Source organism: Puma concolor, chromosome B2 (assembly GCF_028749965.1).
Source record: "Puma concolor isolate L17-30 chromosome B2, mPumCon1.1.hap2, whole genome shotgun sequence".
Taxonomy (NCBI): domain Eukaryota; kingdom Metazoa; phylum Chordata; class Mammalia; order Carnivora; family Felidae; genus Puma; species Puma concolor.
Window position 1 is genome coordinate 138,708,988 of NC_141671.1, and position 12,638 is coordinate 138,721,625.

General features: G+C 44.1%; 1 protein-coding gene across 11 annotated transcripts in view; it reads left to right on the forward strand.

The window, feature by feature from the left end:
- Positions 1-12,638, forward strand: part of ESR1 (estrogen receptor 1) — a 450,613-nt gene that overhangs the window by 164,225 nt on the left and 273,750 nt on the right. For 10 of the 11 annotated variants that reach the window (XM_086708141.1, XM_086708139.1, XM_086708138.1 and 7 more), the window contains exon 2: positions 1,434-1,955. In XM_086708141.1, the coding sequence (XP_086564267.1) occupies positions 1,504-1,955 (452 nt within the window). In that variant the 5' untranslated portion in view covers positions 1,434-1,503. Of the gene's footprint in view, positions 1-916; positions 1,250-1,433; positions 1,956-12,638 lie in introns of those variants that run through there. The other variant, XM_086708146.1, reaches the window with a different exon arrangement.

Consider the following 12,638-nt stretch of genomic DNA (forward strand, 5'->3'; position numbering starts at 1 on the left):
GTGTTTGGAATAGCAGTTAAAGCAAAGCATTGATGATCATATCAGGTAGTTATATCAGAGTCTATTAGGCTGGGGCAAAGGAAGTTTATCACAAAGTAGAAATTACCGAGGATTGTGGGTGCACAATATATTACCCATATCTTTTGTGTGGTGTATACAGATAGATATGTTGTTTGTGTGTGTATGCTTAGATTTTAATTCAGTTACAAACTTTTTTTCTATTTCTTTTTCATCTGAATATTTGATTCTGCATAGCCTAGCCGAAGTGAACGGAAAAGGTCCAGTTGTAGGACTCAAGAACAGAAATGTAGTATTGCACGTCAAAATTTGTTGGTTAGACCACCAGTGTAACATAGTGGCCAAAGAGTTGGTTAATGAATTGAGGTTACATTTCGTATGAAAAGGTCACATTTCATATTCAACTTTCTGAAGTTTTGGTTGCATAACCTGTGGAAGACACGAACACCCATGTGTGCCTAACCAGAGGTTTTTGTGAATCATCGTTCACATGAGAATTCATAATGGGAGCAAGTACAGTACTGTGGTCCAACACAAACATGCAAGCCAGGCTGGGAGCATCTCAGAAGGTCGTGGCTAGAAGACCACTCTGGGGCAATTCTGCAGATGAGGAAACTGAGGTCTGGCACTGTGCTTCTGATGGCAGAGTGCAGCTCTTCCTGTAGGTACACCTTTGAATCTGCGTCCCCCTTCCCCCCCCCCCCCCCCCAGATGTCTCCTCTCCGTGCCTGCAGCTGCTAAATATAGCTGTCTGTGGCTGGCCGCACATGCAACCGCACACCCCATTCTATCTGCCATATCTCAGTTACAGAGTGGCCCTCCCCAGGGTCATTCTATGTACACACTACATATTTCCAGCCAACTAGGAGAGTGAATCAAACAGAAAGAGAGACAAACAGAGATAGAACGAAGTCTGGCTTGGGGCACATAAGGCAGCACCGGACAGAAAGCCGGCCCCTGGATTAGGCTCGCGAGTTTGTTTTAAACCTCGTCTTCCCTGGGCCACCTTTAGGAGATCCCGCTGCGTCCCCCCCGCCCTGTCCTCCTCCTGCAGTGAAATTTAGCCTCCAACCCGCAGCGAAAAGTAAAGTAAAGTTCAGGGAAGCTGCTCTTTGGGCTCGCTCCAAAACGAGTTGCTGCCCGGAGTGATGTTTAAACCAATGTCAGTGCAAGGCAACAGCCCCTGGCCGGCTTCCAGCACCTTTGTGATGCATACGAGCGCGGGAGACCGGTACTTAAAGTTGGAGACTCGAAGCCCGGGAGTTGGCTGAGCGCGCTCGCGCCGGGCTGCACTTGCTCGCGTCTGGCCGCCGGGCTCCGCGGGACGGGCCGGCTCCCGGGGCAGGGCCAGAGCTCGCTTCGCGGTGGGACATGCGCTGCGCCGCCTCTAACCGCGGGCTGTGCTCTTCTTCCAGGTGGCCGGTCGGCTGCTGAGCCCTCTGCCGCGCGGGGAGACCGTGTGCGCCTTGCCCACGGCCACTGACCATGACCATGACCCTCCACACCAAAGCGTCTGGAATGGCCCTGCTGCATCAAATCCAAGGGAACGAGCTGGAGACCCTGAACCGCCCGCAGCTCAAGATCCCCCTGGAGCGGCCCCTGGGCGAGGTGTACGTGGACGGCAGCAAGCCCGCCGTGTACAACTATCCCGAGGGCGCCGCGTACGACTTCAACGCCGCGCCCGCCGCCTCCGCGCCGGTCTACGGCCAGTCGGGCCTCGCCTATGGCTCCGGGTCCGAGGCGGCGGCGTTCGGCGCCAACGGCCTGGGGGGCTTCCCGCCGCTCAACAGCGTGTCTCCGAGCCCGCTGGTGCTGCTGCACCCGCCGCCGCAGCTCTCGCCCTTCCTGCACCCCCACGGCCAGCAGGTGCCCTATTACCTGGAGAACGAGCCGAGCGGCTACGCCGTGCGCGAGGCCGGTCCTCCCGCGTTCTACAGGTACCCGCGCCGCGCGCCGCACCGCGCCGCGCCACGTCGGGGTGGCCCGCCGCGCGCCCGGCGGTCGGGAGGGAGGGAGGGGGCCGAGCCGCCGGGAGCTTGCCGGAGGCCGCAGGCTGCGGGGCCGAAACCCGGCAGCCCGGCCGCAGGGGCTGCGGGACGCGCGGCCCGACCCGGGTCGGTGGGCGGCGGTGGTTTGTAGATCTTGGTTCGAGAGCCAAGTTCTCTCGCTTGGCAGCTTAAAGAAAATGCTGTTCTCCACCCCCTACCATCTGCGTAAGAGGCAGCTCCGAAAACCCGTGGGCTTCCTAACTCATTTTGGAAAATCGTGTAAAGCGGCAGTTATTTGTTGGGGGAAACACCTCAAAGCAAAAACAAAACAAAACAAAACAAAACACCCACAACAAAAACCCCAGCAAAGCTCTTGGAGTCCCTAGTCAATGTCCTGCTTTGGTATTTAAGGCTAGAGGTGTTTGGGGTTAGCGGAGCTCCGAGTTTAATTTATTACTACTGTTATTTGCAATTATTTTTTAATGTGCTAGCAAAATTTCCTTTCATCTAGAATTTCGGATTAGAAATATGCACGTTACTATTATGGTGAGGATGATTTTTGTTTGTTTGTTTTAGCAAGCAATTCCCAGCACCTACTTTCTCCCCCTTCCTCTCCATCCCAAGTTCAAGGGCTTTTGGATTGAATTGCGCTCCTCAGATGAGCACTAGAAGAATTGAATGAGTCTTAACAAGTTTCTGATTTCTGAGTTATCTGGCTGGGTCAGTGTTGGAGCAGATTGCTGGCGTATGACTTCTGACAGTCGAAGATTTATAGGTGTCTTGTCAGTTTACAACATGTGGCATCAAAGAGCATTTTGAAATAACTCTTCTAGCTAAGTTACATCTCCGGCCTACCGGGCAGAGAATGCCGCCCCCACCCCCCCACCCCAGTGGTGTGCGGGCTCAGGTGGGTTCTGTGCCTTTCAGTCTGTAGAAGGGGTGTGAGCATTCCAGGACATGCAGTAACACATTTGTGACTTAAGTGGCCAGTGTTTTGTGTCTTTATTCTCCCCCACCCCCACCCCCATCCCCAGGATTATACTTTTCTCCCTTCTCCCATTCCCCTTTGACAGTTTCTCTGTTCTCTTTCTGATGGACCTGGGAAGGACTTAGGTGGGTGACTCTGATGAACACCTGTGCCCTAGCCACCCAAGGCCAGCTAGACTCTGGAGTGGGTTTGGAAGGCCTCAGGGTGCCCACATGGCTGGGTACTAAGTTAGGCACAGACTGCAGACTGGTGTCTGGACTGGCCTCCTGCCCTCACCTGGACCCTTGTGCATTGCAAGACGTAGACTGTTTTCTATTCAGTGTTCTATTTCCAGAGATATTCATAGCAGAAGAAACAGGAGGAAGGCACAGTTTGGCCCCAGATGGTACTGAAGGGCATCCTCTTGGGGTATCTGAACACACCCCCTATCCTTCAACCTTCTCAAAGGACTTTAGAGCATCCCACAGCCAGAGAGGTTCAGACTGAATTATTACTTAAAAGACAAAGAATGAACAAAACTTTAAAAAGGTGGCGTATTTCGAATTAATTTTACTTGTTTTAATTCAGGGTTAAAATGGAAAGAGAAAGAATCTCTTCCTTTTTTTTTTTTTTTAAGTGTTAGAACAAAATATAACGATTAAGTCTTATTCTCACAACCTTTTAAACTCCTCAATGTGAAGGAAGGCACTGGTATGATGTGAATTCCATAACCTTCTGGTGGACTCCAGAAACTATTTTCCTCTCCATTTAATTTTCAGTTCTTTTATTGCAAATTAATCCTACTGAATTCAATGGGCACTAATGAGACTGCTCCTTGGTGGATTATTTACTGCCTTGCTACTAATTACAAAGTGAGCATGGTCACATAAAGAGGGGACCACATTTTATTCAGAATTGTTCATCATCCCAGTGGCAAATAATATCACTATGATATGCCCCATCTTAAACTTTTTGCATTGGATGATATTCAGATATGTTTGGAATAGTGAAAAAAAATGACACGGAACTTTAATAATGAAGTAAAAACTCATACACGTTGGATTCCACGTGGAAACTCCGTTTTAGAATGATTTTTTTCTTTGTAGTTTATTTCCTATAACGTCCTTCGTTTGAATGCTGCCTCTCAGGAACCAGGGCAGAAGAGATGACTTCATGCAGGTGTTGTTTCAAATGGACAGATGTTATTTAATATTTTTACCCTCTCAGTTTTCGTGTTTGAATAACTCTGGGTACAAAGAATTGACCAGGCTTTTGTAGAAACTGTCTCTTGTCTTCAGTAGTTTCCAAAGTTTTGGGAGTTGAAAGCAGTGTTTTGAAACTGCTTGTCATAACCCCAGGGATCATGAAATCAGTTTAGTGATTCCAGAGCATTTTTTCTTAAGGAATAAAATAGAAAAGAATATCACAGAAGATATCAGAGTGCATGATATTTAGTAAGGGTGGGTTTTGTTCTGGAAAATTTGTTTTAATTATATATGCTTGTATGAGCCGACTATGATGTAAAATATTTCTTGCTGTGGAAGTTTGAAAGTTAGTGGCCTAACGTGTTACGATCAGTAGAGACAAAAAATTAGGGTAAGTGGTTGGTCGTTTTAGCTAAACAAACTAAAAAGCTATTTAAATTGTCTTTATTTTATTTCCCCCCTAGAAGTTAGCTGGTGTCTTCAGGTCAGTTAGATGAAGCTTTACTATTTGTGATTCTTAACTTTTCCATTTGTAAAATGGTGCTGTCATGTGGATTGTCCTGCCGAATGTCCCGCTGGGATGTTCAGAGAATTTATGTGAAGTTCACATCATTTAGCATGAAGATATTATGGTTACTTTCTTCTAGGGGCCACAATATGCAGCCGTATCGATCTATAGAGGAATGTAACAGATAAAACTGCCCTGGGCATACAATAATGTGAGAAAGATGGTCACGCGTCCCAACCAATTGTTGAGAGGGAATATATTTGTAAACAGGCAGAGCTGTGACTTTGCAAGATGTGTCTTACCTGAAATTTCATAGTGAAGGCAACTGGGAGTCATCTCAGCCTCCGTTCTTTATAGTGTTCAAACAACCTAGGAGGTTTGAATAAAACTAAAGGTGAAATATAATTATATCCACCTTGTTTTTAAAAATTCAGGTTAAGTCTTTAGTGCTCTGCATTCATTTCAGTTTTACTACTCAGTATTCTTAAAGGCTCAACATTGCCCCCGCTTCTTCCCCAAAACTTAGCAAACACACCGATTTTTTGCATCAGAGTCAATGCCCAGTAATTGGTATGCTGGCTGTGTGCATATTTTGAGTGAATAGTACGTACTTTGGTGATCATTTAAAACTATTTCTCAACTTCGAATAAAGCTCATTTCTAGGGAGAGATTTGAAGAGCCAATTTTCAAGTTTCCAATAATTCTTTCCTTGTATTTAGGTGATATTTTAGGACCCTTTATATCTGTTCTCATTTTATTCATTTAAGTTGTTACTGTTTACCTGACATTTTGCGCTGGTCTAAGAATAGTTGAAGGAGCCACCTACTGCCTCCAGAATGAGTGGATTTTAGGTTGAAAGCAGAATCACATCTTGAATCCCCATTTCATTTTCACCTACTCCATGTGGCTTGTACCTGTTTGGTAGAAAGCCTCTGAGAGATAATTGCCACTTATTCTAATCTGCTTTCTCGCACTCAGTTAATTTGGATCCTTGGATGGCTTTTGTGAATATATGTATTTCGGATGGGACATTCAGGATTTGGGAAGATCCCGGTTTAGCGTTTTGGTTTCCTATTGTTTTAACACTATAAAAGAAGGGGACAGGGGGCAAGAAAACAATGGCGGGAAACATACACATCAGGAGAAACTATACAAGATGGCAAACTTTCTGTTAATGATAAGATATTAATAATTTTGTCAGGTGGGATAATATATATGAAAGCAGTGCATAAACTATCCAAGAGTTCAATATTGTATTATTTCTTTCACCCAGTAATATTCATTCTGGTGCTTTTGCAAGCTAAAAGATAGTAGGAAAGGACAAATTTAAGTGGTCAGGAGTTTCCCTGCAAATATAAATTAATGGTAATGTGAGATAATTTTTCTGTGGAAGTCAAATTTAAATAAAATCTTTATCACCATCCGCAATATTTGCTTGCAGCCAGGCTTCTCATAAATAACGTTTGTTTATAGATACATTTTAAAAAGTCAAAACCCTGATTATGTGAAAATAGTTTTACACAAGGAAAGACATGAATTATAATTATGTTTTTTTCTAAAACACCTACTCAGCACAAAACTAATACATCTGACTCCTCCTTGCGACATTAGTATTATTTTTAATGTAACTTTAGAAGAACCCGGCACAAGGAACCGCATGCTAAATGTGTTCCTCTCTTTTCCAGGATACATTGAATGGACAGAAAAATTAGTCATTTAGCTTCATTCCAAGACACTGTTTGCTTTTTGAAGAAGGAAAGCATAGAACGGCCACAACTGTTTAGCACAAGACGCACACTCCAGAGAAAGATGCTTTATAAATCCCCAAAATGCAGACACTTGAACACAGACCGACCAAAGTGAAAGTGTGAGAGATTTCATAGAAAGGAGGCAGCCTGTCAAAGCCATCAAGTAGTTTTATTTTATATTTTAAGCATTGCCAGTGCATTGACAGATAATGCCATTTTTTGAAAAGGTGTGTTTGAGCTGTTCCCTGCTCCACCCCTAAAACGCGACGCTCCTGCTGCACTCTGAAATCCGGAGAATTCAGTGGGCTGGAGGTGAAGCCCCTTTATGATATCCTTGATCTCATGAGTTTTGCACCTCGGAGAATATTGTTAGGAATTTTGAGGGAGGCTCTGCATTAATCAGCAACACTTTCAATTATATGTATATGTTTAGACCCTGTTAAGAATATGAAAGGTAGAAAGACAACTCTTTTGGTCCCAGCTGACGAAATTGGATGTAGTTTAAGAAGGTAAATAATTTCAAGAAGCTGGGTCAAATAAGAAATGGTGTGACTGCCACTTGTAAGTGATGTGGTGCTGTGCTGAAGAGATAATGTCGCGGGTGGTACTGGGGGTGGTGAGGATGAGAAGGCAGTGACAGTGGCAGTGAAGTTCTGGTGTTAGCTGGGGTAGGCAGCCGTTCTAGATGTCTGTTTCGTAGCCTGGAGAGGTTTATCCCACGCTGAAATCAAATTCTTGTAATGTACTTCACTTATTTTGGGGTGGTTATAATTTAAGTAAATAGTCAATATTTCAATGATGATATTATCAATTATATGAATACCATAAAGCTAATAAGTAATTATGACTACTATGCAGAAAATTTGAAAAGAAATCTCCAAACAAGCCTGGATTTTTTTTTTTTTTTTTTGGTTTTCCCTCTGCACTTTTTTGAGGGACAGAATTGGGTCCTTAGTCTGCTGCAACATCTATTTTATTTGTGTGCTCATTGATGAGATAGTAGGCTACTTTGTCTTGTAACTTTCTACTTTCTGTGAATTACGCCTTGGGAAAAATAGAAGTTCACTTAAAGCTAATAAAGCTCATTAAGAAACGTTCAGGACTAGATATTTCCAAATAAGCCCTGGATAAACTCGGATGGGGCTCTTCTTTTTTATTTTTTTATTCCTTATTTTTTGGTAATGTTTAGTTATTTTTGAGAGAGAGAGAGACAGACAGAGCACGAGCAGGGGAGAGGCAGAGAGAGGGGGAGACACAGAATCCGAAGCAGGCTCCAGGCTCCGAGCTGTCAGCACAGAGCCCGCGGCGGGGCTCAAACCCACAAACCGTGAGATCGTGACCTGAGCCGTGGGACGCTTAAGACTGAGCCACCCAGGCGCCCCAGGGCTCTTCTTTTAGACAGTTCCCCAAGTGTTGTCAGTTTCAGGGGGGAGAGAATGGCCTCTGCATTTTAACGCTCAGATTCTCACCTCCGGCTCAGAAGCTCCAGAGTGGTCTGGTCCCAAAGCCCCCTGCTGCCATTCCCAGCCTGCATCCTCCTCCAGCTGGGGGGCTCCTTCTGCCAGTTGCCAAACAGCGGCTTGTGTAGGGCCCCAGCCGCCGATGTGGGTGTGCCAGGCACCACTTCCTGGGCAGTTTTCTTGGCAACTTGACTCACTTTTCTCATAGAAAGACTTGGGATTTTTTCCCCCTAAGATCCTGGAGGTAAAAGACAATTTTCTTTTAATTTCCCTGCAACTAAATGCTGTTAGAAATAGTAATTTTTGCATTGGCATACTTCCTCTGTTCTCTGCTGATTTTTTAAGTAATCCGTTCTCATAGTTTCTCCTTTCTTTGCTTTATTTTCTAATGTTCTTTAAACTTTTTGGCTTCTTTCCCCCTATCAAGTTAGTTTTCTTTCTTTCTTTCTTTCTTTCTTTCTTTCTTTCTTTCTTTCTTTCTTTCTTTCTTTCTTTCTTTCTTTTCTTTCTTTCTTTCTTTCTTTCTTTTTCTTTCTTTCTTTCTTTCTTTCTTTCTTTCTTTCTTTTTCTGTTTTAGTTGCTCCCTCTGCATATTCCCAGATTTTTTTTCTTCCACCTATTCTGGTTTATTTCTTTATTGACCGGTTTCATCTGTTATTTTAATGAAATTTGGAATGGGGCTCAATAGAGTTCCTACCTAGCACGGGAAAGCCAGTGTTATAAGAATAACCCAGAATAGCATTAACTACAGGAAAAGCTTTAAAAACAATTTTTTTCTTGTCTCTCAGGATAGAAATTAAAAACAAAACAAAACAAAATCAGAAAGAAATTTTCACGTAAGTGGGATTGCTTTGACAGTTCACTCATTTATTCATTCATTTGGTTACCTTGTCTCACGTGTATAGTTCATCAGTGGCACAGATGAAATAAAACACATTTTTGTATTCCTAGCAGTTCACATATCAGTTTTAGTGCACAGTAGGTGTGTGGATGGGGGGAGCCTGAGGGCCAGTCTTCTGCATGTGTATTTGTATGGAGATAACTGAAGGGCAGCCTTGGCCGCTGTCTCTCTCAAAGTTCTAGGTCCATGTGAATTTACACAAGTCATTTAAAGCTCACTGGAACTTTTCATTCTGTCAACAAAAACACTCCTTTTTGAACAGTCAGGTGCATCCATGATTCATTTTACTTACATCACTAAAGTATTTTCATTGATGTGTTTTTTTTGTTTTGTTGTTATTTGTCTGTATTTTGCTTTTGTGAAATTTTTGCAATACGACATTGCCAGAAACATAATTGATTTTAAGGGTCCTTTCTGTTAACTTTACGTTTTCTGCCTCTTTTTGGAAGACGTTACAAATGATTACATTTATTTCTGCAAGAATATTTCAAGCAATTCAGAAAGAAAGGATGTACCTTCTGAGTACAAGATACAATTTACTTACATGGAGAAATTATTTTCTTTAACTCTCTGAAAACTCTGTGGGACCTTTGGAAATCTGTTTGATTTCTAATAGGAGGAATCCCTGAGCACTGGTCCAAACAGAGATGTATCTTATTCAATGCATTCGTCTCAGCTCTTAGCAACGTGCGTGGCACATGGAAGTCCTGAGAAGCTTTTAGCTGAGTGGATGGCTGCTGGTAGGCAGCAAACATCAGTTACACGGATTCGTTCATGTCCCTTCCTGGAAGAATGGCCATTCAGGAGGGGGTCTTTAGATGTGATTGGAGGAGTGCGGGGAGTTTGTGAATCCCTCTCCCCAGGAATAAAAGTAGAAAGGAGTCCGAGGGATGTTCCAAGTATAGTTGATTCTCATTATTCAGGGATTCCATATTTTTGAATTTGTCTACTTGCTAAAATTTATTTATAACCCCCAAATCAGTACTCACGGCACTTTCTGGGGCATTCGCAGACATGTGCAGAGTGGGGAAAAATTTGAGTCATCTGACATGCATGTTCCCAGCTGAGGTCAAACAAGGCGACACGCTGCCTTCTTGTGTCAGCTCTCCTACTGTGGACAAGTGTCCTGTGTGGGTCCATGCAGTGCCACGCTTTTTTTTTTTTTTTTTTGGCATTTTTGTGCTCTCTGTTGGTGACTTTGCTGTTTAAAAGGACCCCCAATCCTAATGCTGGAATGCTGTCTAATGTTCCTAAAGTGCAAGAAGGCTGTGATGTGTCTGATGTAGAGAAAATGAGTGTGTTAGGTAAACTTTGAGCATGAGTTATAGTGCTGTTGGCTGTGAGTTCAATGTTAATGAATTACCAATACGTGTTAAATATGATATCTTTAAACAGAAACACACATGAAATGAGGCTATGTATTAATTGGTTGATGGGAATGTTATGATCAGAGGCTTGTAAGAACCTAATCCCATATTTCCCCTTGGAGCAGTGGGTTAGAATTCACTGATTTACTTACTGTTCATGGAAACTTTAAAGTCACCACTACCGCAAATAATGAGACTTGCTACTATGCGGTAGAGTGATTTCAGTACAGATTTGGGAGGCCGCAGCTTAAGTTTCTGGCTTGACTCCTGCCTAGCTGTAATCTCCGGTTCAAGCGTGCCTCAGTTTACTCGCTTGTAAAATGCCAATCAAAATAGGACCTATCTCTTTCGGTTGTTGTGGGGATTAAACAAGTTCATAGAAGTTTGAAAACATGCCTGGCACATAGCAAGTCATTATTTTTATGACTGCTTGAGAAGACAGTTGGCAGCTTTACACAGAAGAAGGTGACTATGAGGGATCTTTAAGACTCTGGAATGTTTGTGACTTCCCTATGTTTGTTTATTTTGCCTTCAAGGGACAAACTTTAATACCCTATTGTGATTAGAAGCTAAATTCTTTCAACCTAAAGGAAGCAGGAAGCTAATATTTCTTGGAATGCTTAGTATATGCCAGGTGGTATTCTAGAAAAACAAAACAAAGCAATTGTAATAAACTCCAAATGAGTAAAAATAAGTATATCAATAAAAAAAGTGAGGGGCATTAGGCACTGTGGGCTGGACCAGTCCCAGAGAGGGAAGTGGTTGAGAATGTGGTAAGCAGTTTGTGGAGAGGCTATGGCGTACAGAGGGCAAGGAAGGCATTTCTCTGTGATTTGGAAAACAGGAACACGGGGAAGGGAGAGGGATGGAGGTGAACATCATAGCGCATCTGCGAAAGTGCATTTTCAACCGTGGCTGCACGTTGGAATCAAGGATGATTTCAGAATCACCCCGGTGGTTTTGCCGTGTTGGCCCTGTGGGGGACCGTCGAAAGCCAGGTCTGCCCGATTTCCTAGTCTTCGGTTCATCCAGCCACATGGGTCTCAGAAGCAGAGGGTGAAAAGAGGTGCTGAGGGAGAAGAGTGACCGTGACATTAATTTCTACTCATCGTCTTTCCAAAATAAGATTTGAGGTAGGCAGGTGCGTTGGGTGCTGACTGGATGCAAAGCGGGGAAATTGAGGAATATGAGGCGGTAGACTTCTGCTGCAGGATGTGATGAAATTAGGACACGCGCACACACCTGTGCCCGGGAGCCTTCGTGATGTAGGGTTGTGTTGAGGGTTTAGATAATTGACAGTAATTGAAACCCTTAGACCTCCCCGCCCCCAACCCCACCCCTGCCAGGGTCCTCTTTGCTTTAACTCTTCCGAGAGTTGCCATACACGAGACTCCAGCATGGTTTATGCAACCTGAAACCCCTAAATATCAGTACAGTTCATGCATTGCACCAAATTTCCAGTTGCATGTTTGGAAAGTTCCCTGGAGGCTTTGATGTGGAGGACTTACTTAAAGCTCCCTTCGTATACTCTGTCATGAAGTATTTGGCAGAATGTTTTTGGCAAATAGAATGTGTGCAATTTTTTTTTAACTAAAATTTTTTTTAATGTTTTGTTACTTATTTTTTGAGAGAGAGACAGAGCATAAGCAGAGGAGGGGCAGAGAGAGAGGGAGACAGAAAGTCTGAAGCAGGCTCCAGGCTCTGAGCTGTTGGCACAGAGCCCCACGTGGGGCTCGAACCCAGAAACTGCGAGATGATGACCTGAGCCAAAGTTGGATGCCTAACCTACTGAGCCACCCAGGTGCCCCAGAATGTGTGCACTTTTTAATGCTTCCTTCCTTCACTCCCCGCCCACCCTTTGCGTTTGAGAAAACTCACTTATCAATAAGGGATATGGGTGGTATCCAGGTGCTCCAGCGGGACGTGAAGGCCCAGGGTGCAGTTTGGTGAGGCTTCCCCATGCTGTTCAGTTCTCATGGCTGCCGTTTCCTCATGTGACTGCCAAGAGTCATCAGCTAAAAGCAAGTCCTTGAAATCTCAGCACGTGTTTCAGTGCGACTCCTTGGATTAGCAGCGAACTGGAGTCTCCTTGAGTGCCCACACGACTTGACTTGCTGTGCCAGTTCCAGGCCCCACACGGTGTGGGGCTTTCTGGTTCCTTGTTCTTTGCTTCTGGTGCTCAGCAGCTGTGACCGATGAAACCAGAGTTGCTTTTCTAAGAAGTCTGTGTTTGACCTTGGGAAATGGCTAGCGAAGTGATCAGGTAACTTGGAGAAGTGTTCACTTGTTCTAGCGTTTCTGTATCCAACAGCTGTAGGTCCCAGAAGCGCAGTCCCAGTCATTTATAACATCTGAAAACACACAGACAAGAAGTTTCTTCTCAGATGTTTCTCATGTCATTCTCTCATTTTCCACACATGGCTAGCTCTCTGTTATTGCTGCCATAAGTTCCCTATTGGCTTTTCAGCTTTCGAGC